Here is a 25,779-nt window from a genome sequence, read left to right as displayed (position 1 = left end):
CAGCATATGATTGCAAAAAAGATGGCACTTGCCACTCCGGACTGGTAGAACATTTCTAACATTTTGCTGCTCACAGACCTTAGTTTACATAGGAAGCAGAGTTTGATCATCCCGTTATTATAGACTCTCTCTGTATGGCACCTCCAGTCTAGTTTGCTGTCCAGGTGGACCCCCACATTTTTGTAACTCTCCACTTGCTCTACCTCCTGACCACCAGTAGTGACAATTAGACATTCTGTCTTTTTTCTGCTACAGTTCACCACCAACTTCTTAGTTTTCTTATATTTGAGTAGAATTAATTTCCACTTCTAATCATTCTTCATGTTCTCCCATATCAAATCTTCCATCCACTCATTCTTGTTTTTCTTGTAATTCCTCAGGTTCACGACCTTCACAGCTACATTTTCTTTGGAGGAAGATGGCTCTTCCCATTGTTGACACATCAAGGGTGGAGCAGGAGAAGAGCCACATGGCTGCTTTGATATTAGATCTCACCCTAGAGATAATCTACTGGATCACTGGAGAGGTGAGCGCTTCACATCACATCACTCTGATCTCTAGGAATAATGCAAGGAAAAGAAGGGAACGGTGAAGGATCCTCAGAATAGATGTAGTGACCGGCGTCTCCCCATACACAGGATCACACAGTAGTGAAGACGTCGTCTGGGGAGTGTGTGACCCCCCGTGTATCAGGAGGACAGAGCAGGACCCCGAGTGCCATCACCGAGCCTTTACCTCATTCACTGATACATGAGCAGAAGATCCTGGAACTGACCCACAGGATCACTGAGCTGCTGAGCGGAGAGGTGAGCGCTGCCGGGAATGCTGGGACATTATATAATAACACCGGGGGAGGGGTCTGCTAATGACGGCTCATTGTGTGTGTCAGGTTCCTATAAGGTGTCAGGACGTCACCGTCTATTTCTCCATGGAGGAGTGGGAGTATCTAGAAGGACACAAGGATCTGTACAAGGACGTCATGATGGAGAATCTCCAGCCCCTCACATCTCCGGGTAAGGAGAGACCGTCCTGATTATAGAGGAGAGGCCGGGTCTAAGTTCACCTGGACTCCCCCCATCATCTGATCATCACATGTAGACGATGTATTCAGTCCCTGTGTATATTTCCTATAGATGGATCCTGGCCAAGAAAACCACCAGAGAGAAGTCCCTGTCCTCTATATTCCCAGGATCCTCCAGAGGAAAAGCCGAATGTTCCCCTTTATCATCAGGTAGATGAGATTTCTTGAAATACTCTATAGACTGATGTAATGAAGCTTTCTAGTGATCACCAGCAGCGTTGGGGTGTAGACGTCCACTGGGGTTTGTAGCAGCTATAGATATAGTTTTTGCTTTAATAGATGATTGAAAAATTTCCTCTGGTTTGGACATTCACTTGACCATTGATACTCAATCAGGATAAGGCTACATTCACACAACCATTCCATTTTTGCGGTCCACAAAAAATGGTCCTGTTGTTCTACAGATGCATTTGTGTGACAACCACATCCATACTGTTCCGTTCAGTATACGGTCCGTGTGACATGCGTGTAACTTTTGCATTTTATTGCGGACCGTAAATAAACGGAAGGAGAGTTACTTGCAGTCCAGGGTATCTTGCCAGATGCTGGTCCCCATATAAAGTCTATGGAACAGAATCTGACGCAGAGGGGTTGGAGCAAGCGTTACATACTCACCAATCACTGGCGCAGCTCACACTGCTCACGCGACAGCTCTTTGTACTTTCCGAGCAGGCCGCTCATTAGGCTCATACATATTCACTCCTGCACCTGTGATTGGTTACAGTTAGACGCGCCCCCACGCTGAGTGACAGCTGTCTGACTGCAACCAATCACAGCCGCCGGTGGGTGAGTCTATATTGTACAGTACAATAAATAATTAACTAATTTAAAAAAAACTGAGTGGTCCCTCCCAATTTTGATACCAGCCAAGATAAAGCCTCACAGCTGCTGGCTGTTATTCTCAGGCTGGGGAGACCCACGTCATTGGGAGCCCCCCAGCCTAAAAATATCATCCAGCAGCTGGCTGGAATTGCCGCATCCATTAGATGTGACAGTCCCAGGACTTTACCCGGCTCATCCTGTTGCCCTGGTGCGGTGGCAAACAGGGTAATATATTGGGTTGATATCAGTTGTGTAATGTCACCTGGCATCAAGCCCAGAGGTTAGTGATCTCACGGCGTGTATCGGATACCCGACATCACTAACTCAGTCAGTAATAAAAAAAAAAAAATAGACCTCAAAAATTTTTTTATTTGAAAAAACAATCCCCAACACATTCCCTCTTTCACCAATTTATTGGAAAACAAAAACAAATCCGGGTCCGGCGTAATCCAATAAGGGGGTCCCACGATAATTCATTCTCACTTTCCCAGTCAGTGAGAAACAGAATGTTCCCCATTGGCTAGGAGAGCAGTGCAGTGACCTGAGCTAACCTCAATAGGTCAGCCCAGGTCACTGCAGGGCAAGATGGTCCTGTCAGTAGGTCCGCAAATGACCAGGACAAACGGAACGGCCATCTGAATGAGCCCTAAATATATAATTCTGCTATGTAGATGTAATTATCAGCATAATGTGATAGTCATTGTGATCTTCTATGGAGTCTCTGATGGTTGCTGGAACAGTTTTTCTAGTCTTTGTGATGGTCTCTGGAGTCTCTCTGATAGTTGCTGTGACGTTCTCTGTAATGTATGTGGTCTCTGAGATGTTCTCTATAATCTCTAGTCAGATGGTCGCTGTATTGGTCTCTGTAGTCTCTGTGATGGTCTATGAGATGTTCTCTGTAATCTCTGTAATATAGCTACAAGGCTATACTACAGTGTGCACCACATATGGGATTTGACCCTGAGGAAGGAGTTGGATAACTCTGAAACCTGCAGGATCTAATAAATTGCATTGAAGATATTCAATGCCTCTGTCTATTCATCAGGCATCGCAGGCATTCATTGTTTATGTTCTCTGTAGTCTCTGTGATGGCTGTTGGAATGGCCTCTGTAGTCTCTGTGATGGCTGTTGGAATGGCCTCTGTAGTCTCTGTGATGGTCACTGTGATTGACTCTGTAGTCTCTGGGTTTTGTGTAGTGTCTTTAATGGTCACTGTCAGGGACTCTGTAATTTCAGGAAAAGTTGTTTCATGGTCTCTGTAGTCTCGGAAATCGTTGTTGTGGTCGTTTTCTCTATAGTTTTTGTTGTCACAGTCATTGTAATCTCTGTCATGTCAGTGTGATTGGGGATGTGTCTAAAAGTTTTGTGGGGGGGGGGTTTCCCCCGTATTTTATATCCTCTCAGTGGACTTGATCCAGTGGATTGCTTTTGCTATACGAAACAATACTACAGTACTGTTGTGTATAGAAAAAAAATCACTTTCTCCTAAAATCCCAGGCACCAGAGTCCTGACAGGTTCAGGGGTCTTCAGCAGACCCGCCCATCTATGCCGTCCGATCGCGTCACTAATGGGCAGTTAGAACTATTCCCCTCGATGCCGGTGAGGCAGGAATGCTACTGTGACAACCTGTAAAATGCCGCTGTCCACAGGCGCGGACTGAGCTACATTCTATCTGTGGCTTCTAAAGGCAGATGCTAAAGCCATTATCTGCTAGGAAAGACTCGGGCTCAGCAACTGAGCCTGCATCAAAGTCAGTGAGATGACATTGGACATACTGGGGATGACATGTAGGTTTCTTATAAATGTGATGCTGCACGTTTTAAGCTATGCAAATTAATGGAAAATTGTGGCATTTTCCTTCTACAGCGCTTTATCTGGATGGGATATGCTTGTTAAACCAAAATTCAGAAATGGAGAGAGTCTGTGATTTAGGATCATTCTGTTTTGTTTGAAACTCGTCAGTGTCTTCCGGGATTATTTTAGTTTGTATGAGATTGTGAATTTTTAAGTGAAAGATAAATAGTAAAATATCCAAGTTTAATTCTTATTGTGAGCGCTGGAGACTACGAAAACTTTCTTTGTGGTTCATATTCCAGGAGAAAAAAATCAGGAACATTTATGACGGGTAAAAAATGTGGTTGTTGATTCCATCAAGATGAGATAATCCTCTTTTAGGATACATTGGTTCATGACATCTCGGGAATTTTGACCTTGTCCTGGATATGAAATTAACGTAAATGTCTTCTTTTTTTTTTTTCTTAGGTCTTTACTGTTGTGACTGTGGAGGAAACTCCTTGTGGAACGACGAAAGGATTCGGAAAACCAATATCACAAACAACGAATGGTAAGAGCCTTTCCTAGATCCAGGTATTTATGGTGTCAGTCTTCCTTGCCCTGCTGGTTTTCTCAGGATCCTTTCACACATCAGTTTTTTGCCAACAGTCACAATCCGTTGGGTCGACGGATCCGTCGCAGATTGTGGAAAAACTGTTGAGACTGATACGTCGCATCAGTTTTTACACCCCATCTGAGCATGCTCAGTTAAAACAAACGTATACGTCGCTGTTCGTGTTTTCGACGTAGACAAAAAAAAAGTTACTTTGTCTGCTGTCTCCTTCCGACAGACAAATAATTTTAGAACGATGGCTGAAACGTGAGGCCATCCGTCACGAATATAATTCTATAACGTTATAAATTCTCGCTTAGGCTTCATTTGCTCTTTGACAGATCATTTTTGTAGATTGCGTTATATACAGTGTGTCCACCCATATCCTGTCCACCGCCATTAACTTGAGAACGGCAGCAGCTATGGGCATAGAAGTGGTGTCTAGATATAGTAAAGTAGCCATGCGTTACGCAATGAAACCACCTACAGGGCCACATGGTAGAAAACAACGGAGTTAGCATTTTTTATTTCGAAAACGGAACAAGATAGAGAAAAAAAGTAAATTACAAAGTTGCAGGGCATCTTCCATTCAATACAAATCGACACTTTGCATACAGAAATGCTATGATTAGAACGAGTAAAACTCACAAGGCAGCGGACATGAAGCGATACCTCATGGAGATCTTCCTACAAGTCACTGGGTATGGTGGCTGTGTGGAGTGGCCTCCGCTCACCTGACCTGACCCTATTGGACTTCTTTCTGTGAGGTGACATCAAACAGCAGGTGTATGCGACCCCTCCACCAACATTGCAGGACCTACGACGACGTATCACAGATGCTTGTACAAACGTGTCACCTACCATACTGAACAACGTGGAGCAAGATACAGTATGCTGTCCAGATGGGCATTGCAGCTGACGGTGGCCACCTTGAGCATCAAAGGTAAATGAGCGCCATATGCGTGACCAGCATTCAATGTTTGGGGGGTCATGGGTTTCATATCATAGCATTTCTGTATGCAAGGTGTCGATTCATATTAAATTGATGATTTCCTACAACTTTGTAATTCACTTTTATTCTCTCTCATTCTGTTTTCGAGATAAAAATGCTAACTCCGTTGTTTTCCACCAGGTGGCGCTATAGGTAGTTTCATTGCATAGCTACTTTACTATACCTAGACACCACTTCTATGCCTATAGCTGCCGACGTTCTCAAGTTATTGGCGGTGGATAGGATATGGGTGGACACTCTGTATATGATTGATTAGATATTATTGACGGGATGTTTTGATATTTTCTCTATGAAAAACAATACCCCTTTTGACTTGTTGACTGCTGATACATGCATTACGTATAGAATTAGTAAACTAACATAATTTATGGATTTTTTTTTTCTTTTTCCAGGTGAAGATAGTAAGAGAAATTCCAAAGAAAACTTCCTTTTACCTCTTCACGTCAAAGTGGAAGATAATGAATCTCCGATAGATGAAAAAAGAACTGAACCTAAAATGGATGAAATTTCTGCTCGTTCCAAATGTGGAAAACATTTAAAAAACAAGTCTAATCTTCCCTCAAACGAGTGCAGTAACAAAAACGTACAGTCGTTCTCATGTTCGGAATGTGTAAGACATTTTCCCCATCAACATCTTCTTGCTGAGCATCAAAAAGTTCACACAAAAGAGAAGCGGTTTCCGTGCTCAGAATGTGGGAAACTTTTTCTCTATAAGTCGCTCCTTGCTATACATCAGAGAGTTCACACAGGAGAGAAGCCATTTTCATGCTCGGAATGTGGAAAGCAATTTACTCGTAAATCACAATTACACTACCATATGAGAACGCACACTGGGGAGAAGCCGTTTGCTTGCTCAGAATGTGGAAAATCTTTCCGCCTTAAATCCTATTTGGTTGATCACGTAAGAACACACACCGGAGAGAAGCCATTTTCATGTTCATTATGTGGTAAAAGTTTTATCCAGAGATATTCTCTTACTCAACATCAAAGACGACACACAAGTGTAAAGCCATATTCACGTCTTGAACATTGTATAGATTTTAAGCAAAACTCAGGTCTTCTTGGAAATGTGAGAACTCCACCAGGGCAGAGGCCTTTAGCTCCGAATGTGGGAACTATTTTACTCATAAATCAACCCTTGTGGCACGCCTAAGAATTCATGCACTAAAGAAGCCACTTTCCTGTTCATAATGCACAGAATGTTTCTCTTACGGATAAGCTTTTGTTGGTCATCAGAGCGCTCACACAGGGGAGAAGACTGGATCCATAGGTAAAATATTTTCCAGTCTTGTTAGACATCACAGAAGGATTGGATTAACACTAGAGCTTGATTTGGCAAATTCAAGCTTTGCAAATAAAATAAACGGATTTGAGAAAATTCAATATTTGCAGCTGTTACTCTCTGCAGATTGAATGATAGTTATTTTTCTTTAGGAGTCTCTCCAGACAACCACACAATAATAAATGTAGGATGGGAAAAAAAAAAAAGCGGGGAGGATCAGATGGTGATACGGGAGAACAGTGAAATGAATATATTTTTTTTTTTTTTTAACCCTTTGCTGCCCCCTCTACAATTTCAAAAAATGGCAGCCATTTTACTGATTTCATGTGGAACAAATTACAAAAAAGTTTATATTCTGGAAAATACAAAAATATTTTTTCAAACTTTAGGACACTTTAATTTTACTTGAATAAATTTGTTAATTTTTGATCAACGTCTTAAATTATAAGTAATTTGAGGAGAACGTGCAGCAGAATGTCTGAGTCTCCTCCAGCTCCTCCCTTCTGCATAGAATCTTATTACCACCAACTGTCATCTGCTGTCTCAGTAACAGGAAGGGCTGTCTTGACCTGAATACATTTTTTTTTTTTTTTTACGGTTTAATTGAGACTGACCAGTCCTGGTGGAGAAAGAAGTGGATTTCTCTATCAAAATAATCATAAAGTTGCTTTTTTTTCATGTGCTATTTAATTTATTTTAAAGAAAAAATAATAATAATCAATCCTTTAACACCTATTTCTGCTGTGACCTTCCTGATAGACCCCAATTCTCAAATCTGACTTCTCAAATCTGGAGCTTCATCCAATCCCAGTCATTCTAGGATTTATTTTTTATGGCACATCATTCTTCATGATAGCTGCGAATGTAGGTCAATAAACTTTTCCTATGTTTATGAAAATATTGGAAATTTTGCAAAAATGTAGTAAAATTTGCAAACTTTAGACATTGAATTTTTATTCACTTTTAACAGGTAATCATTCCACACAAAAATGTTCATAGATAACATTTCTGTCATGCATGTGGGTGTGGACACACTGCGCCATGGACTGGGTTTACCTTGGATGGATGTAACAAAGTGCCTACCGGGTATTGACCAGAGCCTCTGATGGTGAGGTTGAATTTGGCTGCTGGGAGACACCAGGTGCCACTCATGGGCACTCTCCGTGCTGCAACAGCTGACCACAAGGGCCAGGGACTCAGTTATAGGCAGGAATGGAACCGGATCATAGGGAGGATGGATGGAGGTACTGGTTCAGACTGGACGGCTGGTATTGTATGCTGGCTACCATGACAGACACGGGTTCTGTCATGTAGGACAGGCTTGAGAACTGACTGGTAGGTCAGGTTCGGGCTGACAGAAATGGTTTCAGGGACCTGACAACTGACTAGCAGTCACAGTTCTAACTAGAAACTATGTTGCTCAGGCACTTCCTAGTGGGGGAAGGTACCTTATATACCAAGTGCCTTTCAGCAATACTACCGGTTTGCGCGAGCTTCCCCTTTAAAAATTGGAAGCGAGTACGCCCTAAGGAGCTTGCTAGTACACCTGCAGGCCCTAGGAGCAGGGGGCCATGACAGGAGCCGGCACACAAGGAGGGACAGCAGGATGGCTGCGGTGGTATATCTGTGTCACTTCAGGGATTCTGGCATTACAGTACCCCCCCTCTTTATGCCCCCTCCTTTCCAAGCCCAAAACAAAATCTCTTCAGAAGTGGGGTATGAACATTCTCTTTGGGCTCCCACAACCTCTTTTCAGGATCAAATCCTTTCCAGTCTACCAGAACATGGGTTTTACCTCTCACCTTGTTCATGGTCAGGATGTTTTTGACCTCAAAGACATCCTCCAAGGTGAAGGCATGGCACAGGGATTTGTGAAGAAGTGGCTCAAAATCATGGATTTTAAGAAGGGATATCTGGAAGGAGTTGGGAATGCGTAGCAAGGTAGGACTTATAAATTTGTTGGACGTGGCATCAGTTTGTTTGACCTCAAAGGGAATGATGATGCAAGGGCCCAACTTATCAGAAGGTAACGTAAGACAGATGTACCTTGAGGAGAGCACCACCTTATCTACAGGACGAAAACTTGATGGATAAAACAGTCTCTTGTCCACAGGTGTTCATTTGGGTGGCACGATGGCTCAGTGGTTAGCACTGCAGTTTTGCAACGCTGGAGTTCTAGGTTCAAATCCCACCAAGGACAACACTCCAAGGATATACTGATAAAGAAGTTAAATTGCTGATGTATGTAAAGCACTGTGGAAAATGTTTGCACTATTGTTGGAAGCCAACATGGGCAATGTATGTATCATAAGGAATTACTGGACTCCATATTGTATCTATGATTTACTAATATTACCAGGACTTTACATCAAAGGAATCGGCCATGCACAGTGAGGAGTTTCATAACTTGTGAGGCAAGAAGGCCATTGTGTGTTCTGTGATGATCTGACTTTGTTCTATCAACAGGATAAAGGTTGCACCTTCATGTAAATTGAACAGGGTGTCTTTAGGGGTACTTCTCACATAGCGAGATCGCTGCTGAGTCACGGTTTTTGTGACGCCGCAGTGACCTCATTAGCGATCTCGCTGTGTGTGACACTGAGCAGTGATCTGGCCCCTGCTGTGAAATCGCTTCTCGTTACACACACTGCTGGTTAATTTTTTGGACGTTGCTCTCCCGCTGTGAAGCACACACCGCTGTGTGTGACAGCGAGAGAGCAACGATCTGATTGTGCAGGGAGCCGGCTTCTGACAGCTGGGGATGCTGATAACTAAGGTAAATATCGGATAACCAAGCGAAGGTCTTTGCTTGGTTACCCGATATTTACCTTAGTTACCAGCGTCCGCTGCTTTCAGGGTGCAAGTGCCGGCTCCCTGCTCCCTGCACATGTAGCCAGACTACACATCAGGTAAATAAGCAAAGCGGTTTGCTTATTATCCCGATGTGTACTCTGGCTAGGAGTGCAGGGAGCCAGCGCTAAACGGTGTGCGCTGGTAAGCAATGTAAATATCGGGTAACCAAGCTGGTTACCAGATATTTACCTTAGTTACCAAGCGCAGCATCGCTTCCACGCGTCGCTGGGGGCTGGTCGCTGGTGAGATCTGCCTGATTGACAGCTCACCAGTGACCATGTAGCGACGCACCAGCGATCCTGACCAGGTCAGATCGCTGGAGCTACGCTAAAGTGTGACGGTACCCTTAGCCTCTTGGAAGATACACAACTCCTGTGGTGTTCATGAATTGAATTTCCTGTTTACGGCCTAGTAAAATGTAGAATAATAAACAATCCCTTGTTCGTGGAATACAAGCCATTGTTCTGGAGATGGACATCAAGTCTCCAATCTAAATGGAGTGTAAACCTGTCCTCAGGCTTTGTGATATGAAAGATTTTTGCTATATACCAGGACACTATCCACAGGATCCAGAGGTTTGTCAAGACTCTTGATCTTTTAACAAATTGACCTCAAGACCTTCAGGAGAGCGTTGACATCAGCTGCCATATCTACGTTCCTGGACAACTCAAAAGACTGTGAGGCTGCTTTCATACTTGCGTTGTGAGGCATCCATCACAGTGCGTTGTGTGACGCATGTGACGGATGCGATGCAAATAGTGTGCTAATTAAGGTACCCAAGGTAACGGATTTCTGTAAAAGAACGTTTTGCGTTTTTTTTTTCCTTCTTCAATGTTTCGCCGGGAAAGAAGATTTGTGGTCGGGAGGAGAGAGAGAGGTGACCGCAAATCCCCTGAGTGAGCGCAGTGAGCCGCGCAATCAGCAGTGCCGTCACTCATGTGACCCGCGGCCACAGCTGAAGTCCTCCACCTGAGCAGTGGTCGCGGGTCACCTGAATGAGGGAACAGCTGATCGTGCTGCTCACTTCAGTTGCTGCATGGAGCTGATAGAGAGTGGTCTTGTTTTACGGTCGCTCCTGTCAGCTTCATGTAGCAGAGTTGGATGCGTCGCAGGACCTCGTGTGCATTACGCTGGACCTGGAGGGGTATTTGGGGATTAATAAAGTGGTGAAAGAGGGTGTTTTTTTTGTCTTTTATTCCAAATAAAGGATTTTTTTGGGTGTTTGTGTTTATTTCACTTACAGGTTAATCGTGGGGGGTTGTCTCATAGACGCCTGCCATGATCAACATAGGACTTAGTGGCAGCTATGTGCTTCTGCAATTAACTCATTACCCAGATTGCCACCGCACCAGGGCAATTCGGGATGAGCCGGGTAGAGTCCCGGGACTGTCACATCTAATGGATGCGGCAATTCGGGCGGCTTCTGGCTGATATTGTTAGGCTGGGGGGCTCCCCATCCTGAGAATACCAGCCTTCAGCCATGTGGCTTTATCTTGGCTGGTATCAAAATTGGGGGTGACCGCACATCGTTTTTTCAGTGAGACAGCTGTCACTCAGCGTGGGGGCGGGTCTGACTGCAACCAATCATAATGGGGAGATAAGGTATGCACACCAGTGACTATGTAAGGGGAATACATGGGATAGCAGAAACTGCTGTGTGAATACTGACTTGAAAAATCCAATAGCTATATGTAAGAGTGAAAATGTGAAAAATGGAATCTGCATTACTGCCATGAACATATGAATCAAGAGAAATTTAGCTACGAGAAACAGATGCTACGATTACTTACTAAATGGAAAACTGCTGGGGAAATCAGACATGGAAAAAGACTTAGGCATCTTAGTCAATAAGAAGCTAAACTGGAGTGCCCAGTGTCAGGCAGCAGCCACCAAAGCAAATAGGGTGATGGAATGCATTAGAAGAGGTCTGGGGGCACGAGATGAAAACATCATTCTCCCTCTGTACAAATCACTTGGCAGACCACAATTGGAGTATTGTGTGCAATTTTGGGCACCGGTGGTCAAGAAAGACATTACTGAACTTGAAAGGGTTCAGAGGCGGGCAACTAAAATAATAAATGGAGTGGGTGCACTACAATACCCAGAAAGGTTATCAAAATTAGGTCTATTTACTCTAGAAAAGAGAAGACTTAGGGGAGACCTAATAAATATGTACAAGTATAGCAGAGGGCCATACAGAGATCTCTCCCATAATCTGTTTGTACCAAGGACTGTGACAAGAACAAGGGTGCATGCTCTTCGTTTGGAGGAAAGAACATTTCTGCACCAGCATAGAAGAGGGTTCTTCATGGTAAGAGCAGTGAGGCTCTGGAACTCTCTTCCTGAGGAAGTGGTGATGGCCAACTCATTGAATGAATTTAAGAGAAGAATGGAGGCTTTTCTTGATAGCAAAAGTATAGAAGGGTATAAATAGCATAATATTACAGGTAGATAGTTGACCAAGCTTAGGAGTCGGGAAATAATTTTTTTCCCTATGAAGAAAACTGGCTTCTACTCTGTGGGTTTTTGCCTTCCACAGGTTCAACACTGGAGAACAGCGGCACTAAAAATAGGCTGAACTAGATGGACATAAGGTCTTCCTTCAGCCTTAGAAACTATGTTACTATGTTAGGGGAATGTGTGCCATCCATAGGGGGCCATGGGCAGCACAGGGGAACGTGTGCCATCAATAGGGGGCCATGGGCAGCACAGGGGGACGTGTGCCATCCATAGGGGGCCATGGGCAACACTGGCATTATAAGACGGACCCCATTTAACATTAAAAAAAATTCTCTTTTCCTTCACTAAATTTGGGGGTGCGTCTTATAATCAGCGGAAAAACACAGTACCTTTTTTCCTTTCATTGTACCTTTTCACTTAGTTAGGTTTCCCTATGTATGTCATTGTAAGCACCCTATTTTTAATAAATCCCCTTTTAAAGATCCAGTAGCTCTTTTGGCATCCCAAAACACAGCGGATTTCTACAACTATTTAAAAATAAAGATTATTATTCAGAAGACTTTTCTAAGGTGTCATTGGTGTCCTCCCAGATCCTGGAGAAGTCCTTAGTGAAGACATCTGCCGTAGGGATGTCTGAAAAAAGGCACATTCAAAGGTGAACATTGGGCTGTTGTCCAAAGACTAACTAGAACTAGAATTTGCAGAAGCCTTGCTAACATGGTTATTGTACGAAAACTCCGCCCATAGCAATAACTTAACGCAGTCATCATGGTGCACATTAGTAAAGTGTCACAGAAAATTGGACAAGATCTGAATTACCCACTCAACCTGGCCATTGGACTGTATATGATAAGCAGACAAGATATATCCAGAGAAAACTCAATTTTTCCAGCAGCTCTCCAGAACCTGAACAAGAGTTGAACACTTCTATTGGATACAATGTAAAGTGACAGTCCCTGAAGACAGAAAATGTGCCGGACGAACTTCTCAGCAAGCATAGGAGCAGATGGTAAACCAGACAAGGGAGTAAAGTGGGCCATCATGGAGAAATGGTCCACTACCACCCAAAGGACGGAACATCCAGAGGACATCGGAAGAGCCATAATAAAGTCCATAGCGTTGTGCTGCCAGGGAGATTGCGGACTGCGAAGTGGAAAAAAAAGTCAAGACGGAAGTTGTTTAGGAACATTGTTTCGTGCACATGAAGGGAAGGCAGAGACAAATTCTATAATATCCTTCTGCATGTTCGGCCACCAATAGTGTCGCAAGATAAGAAGGGAGATATTCTTCCGATCAGCATGACCAGCCAGCTTGAACGAATAAAACCACAGCAGCACTCATTATCAGACTCAGAGACAGTCTTTCCAGGAGGAATCTAAGCGAATGTTCACTCGAGCCACGGTTATCATCATGGAAGGATCAATGATGTGCTGAGGTTCCTCCTCTTGGTCAGTGGGAAGAAAGTTTGTCCGCCTTGACATTATCATCTACAAGCTGGAAATAGAGGAAAAAGTCAAAACAGGCAAAGAACCAAGACTATCTTGCTTGGCGGGGATTCAACCTCTACGCTGACTGGAGATAGGCCATGTTCTTGTGGTCTGTGTATAAAAAACAACTGGATGTACTGCACCCTCGAGTAGGTATTGCCACTCTTCCAATGCCATCTTCATAGCCAACAACTTATAATCTCCAATTTAGTCATTGCATTCTGGAGCCGAGAAGGATTTAGAGAAGAAGCCAATGGTCATAAAGAAGCCTTCTGTGTGAGGAATGCATCAGCCCCCAAGAACAAGGCATCCACCTCCTGGAAGAATTGCTTATTCAACACAGGCCGATGGAGCACAGGGGCATTAGAGAATGCTGGTTTCAGGGAGAGAAACGCCTTCTCTGTTTTTGGGGTGCAGACCTTCGGATTGGTGCCCTTACAGATCATGGGAAAAATTGGAGTGGTTTGTGACGAGAAATAAGGAATAAACTGCCTTAAATCGTTTCCAAACCCTAGGAAACGCTGGATAGCCTTAACACCCACAGGACGTGGCCATTTGAGAATCAAACACACCTTCTCTGGATCCATCTTCAAACCAATGTCAGAGATGATAATCCTAAGAAGGGAGGAGAGGACTGTTCGAAGGGACACTTCTCAAATTTGGCATACAGGCGATTCTCTATCTCTGCAGCACATGGCGAACATTCCTCCAATGGGAAGGTGTCACGCTCCCGGGATCCCGGCGCCGCCCGTCACTCATCGATCCGGTCCCCAGGCGCTCTGACCGCGGCCGCTGCTCCCGCTCTTCCTCCTGTGCGTCCTCCGTGCTCCCTGCCCGTCGGTCCCGACGTCCCGCTGCGGTCCGGGACTCTCCTTCTGGCTCCCTTGCATTCCCTCCTCCTCTGCGTCCTGCACTGGTCTCCGGGGCTCGGGCTTCGCGCATGCGCACTAGGGCTAAGGCGCGCTTACAAACCTCTTCTTAAAGGGCCAGCGTCGCTGAAACAGGATATGGCTGATTACAGGTACAGGGTATATAAGACTTCCTTTTCCCTGTGGACGGTGCCTGTTCAACGTGTTCTTCTACCTTGCCCCTTGCGGTAGGTGTTCAGGTCCCTCTGTGCTTCGTACCCAAGTTAACCCTGTCTCTGCCCACAGTGTCCAACTGCCAGCCTGAGTGTGTCCAGCCTTCCGGTTTCCCAGGAGTTACTCCGGTGACTATCAGCTGTGGATCCTGTCATCTTCGGCCAGCCTGTACCCGTCGCCCTTTCTGGATTTCATCTGGCAATATCAGCCTGCACTCCTTGCTGGATCCGGACTCCGTCTGTTGTTACCACTCGGCACCTGTACCCGGTTCCAGTCATCCGTCCTGCCCACGTCTACCGTTGGACTAACAGCTATATCCCGTACAGACATCTGAAGGACGCGAAACCCGAACTCACTTGTGTCCCGGCTGCTGTGCATCTAGGCCCTCTGGGGGGGCCGCCAGACATTCCCTGTATAGGGGCTCGCTCCTGGTTGTCTCTCTGGGGGAGTCCGGTGCACGGTCCCGAGGATCTACCTCTGGACTGAATGTTACAGTTTGAACAGGCCATGGATCCCGCCGGATCACAAGCGTCCCAGCTGGCCGGATTACAACAAGAACTGTTGCGACAACGCAAGACCCAATCTCGCATGCTGGCCTTCATGTCATCAGTGGATACCCATTTGAACAATCTACAGACAATGGCCACATGCTCCTCGGCCTCGAAACTCCGCCTCGCTGCTCCGCCTCGATACGTCGTGGACCCCAAGACCTGTAGAGGCTTCCTGAATCAATGCTCGCTGCACTTTAAGTTGCTCCCACACCTCTTTGTCTCAGATCAAGCAAAGGTGGCCTTCCTGATGTCCCATCTGGAGGGTGAAGCATTGGCCTGGATAAATCCCTTGTGGCAGAGGGAAGATCCGGTGACTACCAACATCCAGGGATTTCTAGAGGTCTTCCGCAACACCTTCGACGAACCTGGACGTACCACCATGGCTGCCTCTTCACTCCTTCGGCTACGCCAAGAATCCCTAACGGTTGGCCAGTACGCCATCCATTTTCGTACGTTTACCTCTGAGTTAGGATGGAACAACGAGGCATTGACTGCAGCCTTCTGGGACGGCCTCTCCGGTCGCATCAAGGGCGAGTTGGCCGGTCAAGATTTTCCTTTTACCTTGGATGGCTTGATTTCTCTGGCCACCCGGATTGACCTCCGATTCCAGGAAGGGTCCAAGGAAGTACTCCGGAAGAAAAGACCGACACGTCACGCTCCTACTCCGCAGAGGTCCGGCGTTCCTCAGTCGGTGCCATCCAACTACTCTACTACCGAACCTATGCAAGTAGATCGTCTGGGACAAGCTGAGCAACGCCGAGCAGAGCGGCTCGCCAAGGATCTATGCCTCTACTGTGGAGCTGATACACACCTGATTCGTTCCTACCCAGAGAAGCCGGGAAACTCCAAGGCCTAGGGTTGGTAGGAGAGGCTACCCTGGGCGCCGGAGCCCTCTCATCCCCGGTAACGCTGACCATCCAAGTGACGACGGAGGAGACCCGGTTCACGGCGGAGGCGTACCTCGATTCGGGGTCAGCGGGCAATTTTATCCAACAGGCCACGGTGGACAAATACCGGATACCTGTCACGCCGCTCTCAAATCCCCTTGTGATCGCTTCCGTGGATGGGAGACCTCTCTCTGAACCCATGTTATTTGTCACCAAACCAGTGGAACTCCGTATAGGTGCGTTGCATACTGAAAAGATTGGCTTATACGTTCTTCCGAAACAGGCTTACTCAATCCTGCAGGGGCTACCCTGGTTACGAGCACATGAACCTGTAGTAAGTTGGTGCTCCAGAGAGATTACCAGTTGGGGCCAGTCCTGTCACGAGAACTGTCTGCAGCCTGTCCGGCCTGTTCATCAGCCTCCGGCACAGGAGTCCCTACCGGGACTGCCGTCCGCATATTGGTCCTTTGTGGATGTCTTTGACAAAAAAGAGGCAGAGGTATTGCCGCCACACAGACCATATGACTGTGTCATAGATCTGCTGCCAGGGGCCACTCCCCCCCAAGGACATATCTATCCTTTGTCACCAGCCGAGACTCAGGCCATGTCGGACTACATTGTTGAGAACCTGGCAAGGGGGTTCATCCGGAGATCATCATCCCCTGCAGGAGCCGGATTTTTCTTCGTGAAGAAGGAAGGATCCCTCCGGCCATGCATTGACTCCAGTCGTTTAAACCAGATCCCTATTAAGAACAAATACCCCCTTCCTCTCATCCCGGAGCTGTTCGATCGTCTGAGAGGGGCTCGCATCTTCACCAAGCTGGATCTCCGCGGAGCTTACAACTTGGTCCGTATTCGACCGGGAGATGAATGGAAGAGGGGTTTCAACACCCGGGACGGGCACTAAAAATATTGTGTGATGCCATTCGGTCTCTGTAACGCCCCGGCTGTCTTCCAGGAGCTGGTGAATGATGTCTTCAGGGATCTACTGTATGTCTGTGTGGTCATCTACCTGGACGACATCTTGGTCTTCTCTCCGGACTTACCGACCCACAGAAGAAACGTACGACTCATCCTGAAAAGACTTAGTGAGAACCGCCTGTATGCCAAGTATGAGAAATGCTTGTTTGAACAGACGTCTCTTCCCTTTCTTGGCTATGTCATTTCCGACAGGGGTCTACAGATGGATTCTGAGAAAGTGTCTTCCATTCTCAAATGGCCTCCTCCCTCTGGACTGAAAGCAATCCAAAGCTTCCTGGGATTCGCAAATTATCATCGGCAATTTATTCCCTACTTTTCCGCACAGACGGCCCCTCTCTCCGCCATGACAAGGCAAGGGGCGAATAAAAAAAAAATGGTTCCTGAGACCGAAAATGCCTTCCGCTCCCTGAAACACTCGGTTGCTTCTGCTCACGTTCTCCATCGACCGGAGTTGAACAGACAATTCACGTTGGAGGTGGATGCCTCTTCCGCAGGTGCTGGAGCCGTGCTTATGCAGAAGTTATCCTCTGGAAAAATGGCTACCTGTGGATTCTTCTCCAAGGCCTTCTCCGCCCCGAAACGCAATTACACCATCGGTGATCGGTAGCTTTTGGCTATTAAGTTAGCCTTGGAGGAGTGGCGATACTTGCTGGAGGGGGCAGTATATCCGGTCATAATCTATACTGATCACAAAAACTTGGCATACCTGCACTCGGCCCAGAGACTCAACCCTCGACAAGCCCGGTGGTCCCTGTTTTTTGCCCGCTTTGATTCCAGCTACATTTCTGGCCTGCTGACAAGAATGTGTGGGCTGATGCCTTGTCCCTGTCCTTCTTACCTACAGAGCAAGAGAAAGAGAAGAATCAGTCCATTATTTTTCCCAGTAAGGTCATTCCGGTGGCTTCAGTCACTCTGTCGCACATACCTCCTGGGAAGACCTTCGTTGTGGAGGCCGACAGACAAAAGGTCCTTCAATAGGGCCATTCCTCGAGGGTGGCCAGACATGCGAGTCAGAAGACTACTTGGTGCATTATTTTCCTTCACTATTGGTGGCCGTCTCTTCGTAAGGATGTCATCTCTTTTGTTGCAGTTTGTCCGTCCTGTGCCCGCAACAAGACTCCCAAGCACCTGCCCACTGGTCGTCTCTTGCCTCTGCCCATTCCCTCCGTCTCATGGCAACACATAGCCATGGATTTCATCACGGACTTGCCCTTGTCTTCTGGCTGTACTGTTATTTGGATTGTGGTGTATTGTTTCTTTAAAATAGGCCATTTCATCCCCTTGGTTGGACTATGCTCTGCTCCGGACCTCGCCAACGTCTTCATTCAACATATCTTCCGGCTTCACGGCTTTCCTCTGCATATTGTGTCCGACAGGGGGACTTAGTTCACCTCACGCTTCTGGAGGGAACTCTGTAAACTCCTAGGAATGTCTCTGGACTTCTCCTCGGCCTTCCATCCGCAGTCGAATGGTCAGGTCGAACGGGTCAACCAGGTCCTGACTTCCTTTCTTCAGCACTTCGTCACTGCCCACCATGATGACTGGACCAAGCTACTTCCTTGGGCTAAGTTCTCATACAACCATCACATCAGTGAGTCCTCCTCCAGCTCTCCCTTCCATATTGTCTACGGTCTTAAGCCTTCCGTGCCACTACCGGTACCCTCTACTTCTGGTGTTCCCGCTGCAGACACCCTGGCCAGAGATTTCTCAAAAATATGGAGTGCCGTTAAGACATCTCTTGAACGTGTTTCCTCTCAGATGAAGAAACGTGCTGACAAGAGATGCCTCGATCCTCCTCACTTTTCTCCTGGGGATATAGTGTGGCTTTCCTCCAAGTACGTCCGGCTGAAGATTCCATCTTACAAGTTGGGTCCTCGATACATCGGCCCTTTCAAGATCATCAAACAGATCAACGAGGTCTCGTACAAACTTCAGCTTACAGCCACAATGCGCATCCCTAACTCCTTCCATGTATCCTTGCTCAAGCCAGTCATCCTCAGTCCCTACTTCTCTGATACCGGTATTTCTCCTCCTCTTGCCTCTGATGATGTGTGCGAGGTAAGAGACATCTTGGCGATGAAGAGGGTGAGGGGTAAGCAGTTCTTTCTTGTTGATTGGGAGGGAGTCAGTCCTAAGGAACGGTCATGGGAACCCCGGGAGAACATTGCTCCTCCTCTTCTTCTTCGCGAATTCCTGTCCAGGTTGCGTGGAGGGGTCGTGAGGGGGTGGTACTGTGACGCTCTCGGGATGCTGGCACCGCCCGTCACTCACCGATACGGTCCCCAGGCGCTCTGACCGCGGTCGCTGCTTCCGTTCTTCCACCTGTGCATCCTCCGTGCTCCCTGCCCGTCGGTCCCGGCGTCCCACTGCGGTTTGGGACTCTGCTTCCGGCTCCCTTGCATCTCCTCCTCCTCTGCGTCCTGCACTGGTCTCCGGCACTCGGTCTTCGCACATGCACACTAGGGCGTGCTCACTCACCTCTTCTTAAAGGGCTAGCGTCACTGAAACAGGATATGGCTGATTACAGGTACAGGGTATATAAGACTTCCTTTTCCCTGTGGGCAGTGCCTGTTCAACGTGTTCTTGTAGCTTGCCTCTTGCGCTAGGGGTTCAGGTCCCACTGTGCTTCGTACCCAGGTTAACCCTGTCTCTGCCCACAGTGTCCGACTGCCAGTCTGAGTGTGTCCAACCTTCCGGTTTCCCAGGAGTTGCTCCGGTGACTATCAGATGTGGATCCTGTCATCTTCCACCAGCCTGTACCCGTCGCCGGTTCTGGATTTCATCTGGCAACATCAGCCTGCACTCCTCACTGGATCCGGACTCCGTCTGTTGTTACCACTCGGCACCTGTACCCGGTTCCAGTCATCTGTCCTGCCCACTTCTACCATTGGACTAACAGCTATATCCCGTACGGACATCTAAAGGACGCGAAACCCGAACTCACTTGTGTCCCGGCTGCTGACCCTCTGGGGGGGCCTCCAGTCAGTCCCTGTATAGGGGCTCCCTCCTGGTTGTCTCTGGAGGAGTCCGGTGCATGGTCCCGTGGATCCACCTCTGGACTGAAAGTTACAGAAGGCAACTCCAGATAGAAGACCAGGATATCGTCCAGGTAGGCATCTACACACGAATAGAGGAGATCTTAGAAGATAATACTAAATTCTTGGAAAAGAGCTAATGCATTAATAAGCTCGAACGTCAAGACATGATACTCATAGTGGCCGTCCTGGGTGTTAAAGGGGGTCCTTGCCCCTGGCGTATGCGGATCATAGTGTATACATCTCATAGATTGAGCTTTGTAAAGATTCTGGCACCTCTCAAACTATCAAATAATTCCAGTTTGAGATCGTGATTTGGTTGAATCCTTGACATACTCTGACATGGTCTGAGTGTGCCAGAGATAGAGGATGGATACAACCTCGAGGAGGAGAGGCTCATGGAAGCAGATCTATAGGACGGTCATATGGCCTATGAGGTAACATTTCCACTTATTTCTTGTTAAAGACATACGCAAACCACCAATAAGCAGGCGCAAACTAGATGGTGACACAGGCAGACTAGCAAAACGTACAGATACAAGTCACCTCTCGTGACAGGAGAGTCCCTATCGAAGCATCTCACCACTCTGCCAGTCCAAGACTGGTTTGTGAAGTCAAAGCCAAGGCAGACCTAGCAAAACTGGATGTAACAGATTAGGCAGAAAATAGAAGGCGATCTCCATATACAGTGATCCTAACCAAAGTCCCACCTGCTCTGTAATGAAATGAACAACCTTGGATAAAAATCTTCCATTTACCAATATTAACAAAGGACTCATTAGGCGCAGATTGGGAATTCGGTACTGATGCACTACGGCATGCTGCATGAAGTTTTCTGCTGATCCAGAATTCAGGTAGGCCGCCTCCCTGAACCGGATGTTTCCAGATAATAGAGTCAAAGGCGAAGAGGAATTATTTAAGCCCAGATTTGCTTCTCCAACAGACCCTAGGCTTGGGAGTTTCCCAAATTTTCTGTACAGAAGCGGATGAAGTGAGTCACACTACCACGGTAGCAACCCAATCCGTTTGCGAAGTGGTGTTCCTGCCATTGTTCATGCAGTCTACCTACATAGGTTCTGGAAGGACGGCAGACCCAGAAGGCTGAGGAATGAACAGTTTCTGGAAGGATGGAGCTAGGCACAGGGATCTTTTGTCACATTTCTGGATCCTTGGAACCTCAGGTTGATTCTTATAGCATGGGAGATTAGGTCTTCTAGGATGGTAGGGATATTGTGACCTACCAGCTTGAATAGACCCTCCCAGAAGGCGAGTACATGCTCCTCATTCTATGCCAGTTCGGACGACCATGTATGGAACTGAACTGCATATTCGCCCACCGTCAGATTACCGTGTCACAGGAGAGGAAGCGACTAAAGTGACTTTAGCCAGCACAAAGACCTTCTCCCAGAAAAGTCCATGAGAATTCAGAAATATGAGCACGTTGCTTTTTTTTGCCTGCAGTTTTGGGTTGACAAAAAACTGCAGCATGTCAATTCTTGCTTTTTTTTTAGCCCTTTCTGCCATTGATTTCACATAAAAAAAAGTGCAGCAAAAATGAGTTTTTGTCGTGTTTTCTGGGACAAGATGCAGTTTTGCTGTGAACAATTTTTTTGCAGCGTGTACACATAGCTTTTCGGATTTAATTACAGAGAACCTGTCAGCAGATTTGGGGCCTATAAGCTGCGGCCACCACCAGTGGGCTCTTCTATACAGCATTCTAACATGCTGTATATAAGAGCCCAGGCCGCTGTGTAGAATATAAAAAACGTTTTATAATACTTACCTAACGGTCGATCTGTGGTGGATTTGAGTCAGATGGGCATCTCCGTTGTCCGATGCCAGCGCCTCCTCTTTCGGCCATCTTTGTCCTCCTTCTGAAGCCTGTGTGCATGAAGCATTCTACGTCATACACATTCGCTGGTGCCTTGCAGGTGCACTACAATACTTTGATATGCCCTGCTCAGATGAAAGTGCGCCTGCGCAGGACCTCAATGCCGGTGAGTGTGGATGATGTAGGACGCGTCATGCACCCCGGCTACAGAAGAAGGACTGTGGAGGTGGCCTGAGCTGTAGCCTGTTTGTTCAAACGTAATAAGAATATCTGTGTATGTAAATAATAAAAATATAGATGTAGTTGCATAATTATCTGTCTATGTAGCCATAGCATAGACCCATAATATAATTCTAAGCTGTAGAGTCAAGAAGGGGTTACCAAGGATAAGTGAACAGATGTACAAATAATGGAAGTTTCCTAATGATGAGTAAAAGTCTTATCAGTAATGTTCGCACAGAAAGAATGTACTACGAAGAAAGATTTGTTTTACAACCTGCTGGGAGAAATTGAGGAGTGGAACACTCCCTTAAACTCTGTGTTTTATTTTCAAGGCCGAAGGTGCCTTCTGTATAATTAAGTTTTTTCCAAATACACGAGTTAGTTGGTGACGCTGGCTCAATGAGAGAACATGTCTGTGTGGTCATTATCTGATTCATTAATATCGGCACTGATATACAGCTAATACGGCACCGGCCTCTGAATATCTCAAACGAAGATACTATTAGCTATCTTTACCCAAAATCTCTACCTTGACAGTTTGGCGCCCACCAGAGTGGGGCCCCTTCACGGACGCATTGCCGACCTGGAAATACCGATGCTTTGGACGTCGCGGACTGAGAACTCCCTCCGCTCCAATTAGACTGATCATCTCCAACTCCAACTCGGTAAGTGTTGCATACTGTGTATTCACTGCCGTTGTGGTTGGTTTGGAGAGGCGGGAGTGACGGGCTGTGTGTCCTTATCGGTGTTAAAAGGTACCCGATTGTGACTCAGGGGTGATGCCCGCTGGGGCTCAGTAGCACGATCCCAGCCCTGAGGTGTGGATCGAGTGTCACACGGGATTCAGAGGACGGTTGTTAGGGCAGGAAAGACGGTGGTGGCCGGATATAGCTAGTTAGACTGACCCGGTCTGTAATTAAAGACACGGGGGGGGGGGGGGGGGGGCACCCAAGACTGGAGATAGGGATTAGGATATTAAATTTTATACAGTTGACCAAGTCCGGAGGTCGGGACATTCTTGTATATGCATGTACATTTTTGTACGTCCTCCTCCTTTCATGAGACAGATCTTCAGTGAAAGAAGATAGGGATTAGGACAATAAATTGGTGCAGCTAAACCAGTCCGGAGGGAATTCATTTTGTACCCCTCCTCCATATCACGGGATACCCTTATTACTATATAGCTGAGGAAGCAGCTAGTATAGAGGTGGAGCCTGAAGGCCACTTCACACATAACGAGAACGAGATTGTTGCTACGTCACAGTTTGTGATGCAACAACGACTTTACTAGCGATCTCATCATGTTTGACACGTACCAACGATCCGCCCCTTGCTGTGAAATCGTTGGTCGATGCTGAACAGCCTGGGCCATTTTTGTCTTGCTGGAGTCCTGCTGGGCAGGATGGATCTATATGTTTGACACCTACCTACGATTTCGTTAACGACCTAGATGAGAACTTTAGTGTGGCACGTAGGCATGTAGTTGCGTCCTCGTTTCCGCGCCCCCCTCTGCACCGATTGGTTGGCGCGGAGAACAATAGCGTGTAGTTGCGTCACCGTTTCCGCACCCATCTTTGTACCGATAGGTTAGCGCTGATAACAGTGCCACATTCTAATTGGGTATCACTACATGCTTCATTCTTTAATTAAAAGGTTAATTAAATTCTTGGATTTGGACTTGAGCTGTGTGAGGGATGCATAATTTTGGGCTCCTCTTCACTTGCAATTTCCATGTGCGAGTGCAATTCGAAAAAAAATCAGATCGCACTACCACCAATGTAAATCAATTAAGTCGTGTACTCTTGCAACCTTTTATATATTTTTACTAACGAGGTCGTATGTGTGTCACGGAAACCGTGACAAAACGACATCCCTTTTAGCGCTATTAATTCCACAGTGCTTTACATACATTAAAAACAAAAAAACAAAAAAGCGAGCCGGAGTATGAGATGGTATACATGGAGCTTGTGAGCTCATGTTCACACTGGCCATTAGACAAAGAGAAACCAAGGGAAAAATTGTGAAAACATACCCTGCTGTAACTAAATAAAAGCATAGTGCATATAAACATAGGGTACTTAGTAAACACTGTTTTTGATCAAAAAAAGCATAAAGCTATCCCACCAACGCCAAGGTGTACCCAGTTGGGATAGTACCTACACTCTCTAATATTAAAACCTTACCATGGGTCTAAAATAGGCCTCAATGTGGCTAAGGGCTGAGAGCGACCGGGTCCCAACAGGACACACACAGTCAGGGGGATTCACAGAATGAAATGTCCAGCTCACCAAGAGGGAGGGCCACACCCCATTTGTACTGAATACCCTCTTGGTGAGCTGGACATTTCATTCTGTGAATCCCCCTGACTGTGTGTGTCCTGTTGGGACCCGGTCGCTCTCAGCCCTTAGCCACATTGAGGCCTATTTTAGACCCATGGTAAGGTTTTAATATTAGAGAGTGTAGGTACTATCCCAACTGGGTACACCTTGCCGTTGGTGGGATAGCTTTATGCTTTTTTTGATCAAAAACAGTGTTTACTAAGTACCCTATGTTTATATGCACTATGCTTTTATTTAGTTACAGCAGGGTATGTTTTCACAATTTTTCCCTTGGTTTCTCTTTACATACATTAGCAATACTGTCCCCATTGGGGCTCACAATCTAGAGTCCCTATCTGTATGTCTTTGGAGTGTGGGAGGAAACCGGAGAACCCGGAGGAAACCCACGCAAACACAGGGAGAACATACAAACTCCTTGCAGATAGTGTCCTTGGTGGGATTCGAACCCAGGACCCCAGTGCTGCAAGACTGCAGTGCTAACCACTGAGCCACTGTGCCGCTCATGGCGTGATTCCGTTCCTGCAGCTCTGGTGACCGGTTTCACTGATATGTCAACATTGCTGAAGTTTACGTGAAGATCTGTAGTCGAACCCAGGGGGGGGTTGTTGTGACACTATCCGTCTAATCAGTCTAATACTGCGTTCTGATTAAGCGGCCGGCCGGGCGTCGCCTTTTCCACACCCCTCCGCTCCGATTGGTGGCCAATACTGCGTTCTGATTGTGCGGGCGGGCCTAGAAGGTAACTTTTGTATCGCGTCATCTTTTGTCACTTCTTTTGAGCTTTGCTTTGAGAATACAACCTGCGACTCCACCCTGATTAATTCGTACTTTGTACCAAGTTGCTTGCTTGCTTTTCGGATCGAAGCTGCATCTGCACCCGGATTCATCCCTCCTTCATTCCCGAGTGTTTATGTTGAGATCGAATTTGCGATTCCACCAGGATTCTTCACTGATAGACGGCTATACTCCTTGAAAACGGTGGGTCATTTTGGGGGGGGGGTCTCAAATTTGTTTAATGTTCTTGCTATTATAGCATGTTAGCATTTATTATGCAAGATAATAACAGTGGATGGCTTTTATATGTGTACATAATGCCTTTTACAGGGGGTCTCATGTGCGTACACCCCTAGTGCCGTTCATTTGTGTCCTTATCCTAGCATCGCTGGCTCTTTTGTCTCTCTGCTTCAGCCGCCATTTTGTCTCTGCCACAGCTACAAATAGAACAGGGGGCGGCCATTTTAGTGTCTCTGCCACACCCCAAACACAAATTGTGATTGTTTTATTGTAACTTCTCTCATCTTTACATATAATTTTTGCATTCTTTATTTCAGATGTTTTATTACAACACCCAAGACTTCGTGCGCGAGCTTTTGGAGTTGTATCAATCAATGCCCTGCCCATGGAAAATCAAATCACCCGGTTATTCGAACAGAATGAAAAAACAACAGGCCTATGCGCAATTGGTCG

At 46.5% G+C, this 25,779-nt stretch overlaps 1 protein-coding gene across 5 annotated transcripts in view; it reads left to right on the top strand.

Annotated features, from left to right (window-relative positions):
• LOC142292353 (uncharacterized) overlaps positions 1–25,779 on the top strand; it is a 102,108-nt gene that overhangs the window by 17,701 nt on the left and 58,628 nt on the right. For 4 of the 5 annotated variants that reach the window (XM_075337672.1, XM_075337669.1, XM_075337670.1 and 1 more), the window contains exons 5-10: positions 381–526; positions 639–806; positions 890–1,013; positions 1,134–1,231; positions 4,167–4,248; positions 5,695–7,482. The exons of the other annotated variant lie outside the window; for it this stretch is intronic. In XM_075337672.1, coding sequence (XP_075193787.1) covers positions 381–526; positions 639–806; positions 890–1,013; positions 1,134–1,231; positions 4,167–4,248; positions 5,695–6,455 — 1,379 coding nt within the window. In that variant the 3' untranslated portion in view covers positions 6,456–7,482. Of the gene's footprint in view, positions 1–380; positions 527–638; positions 807–889; positions 1,014–1,133; positions 1,232–4,166; positions 4,249–5,694; positions 7,483–25,779 lie in introns of those variants that run through there. 5 annotated transcript variants of the gene reach the window in all.

This window comes from Anomaloglossus baeobatrachus, chromosome 2, assembly GCF_048569485.1.
Source record: "Anomaloglossus baeobatrachus isolate aAnoBae1 chromosome 2, aAnoBae1.hap1, whole genome shotgun sequence".
In the NCBI taxonomy this organism is placed as follows: domain Eukaryota; kingdom Metazoa; phylum Chordata; class Amphibia; order Anura; family Aromobatidae; genus Anomaloglossus; species Anomaloglossus baeobatrachus.
This window is presented reverse-complemented; position numbering and strand designations above follow the sequence as displayed.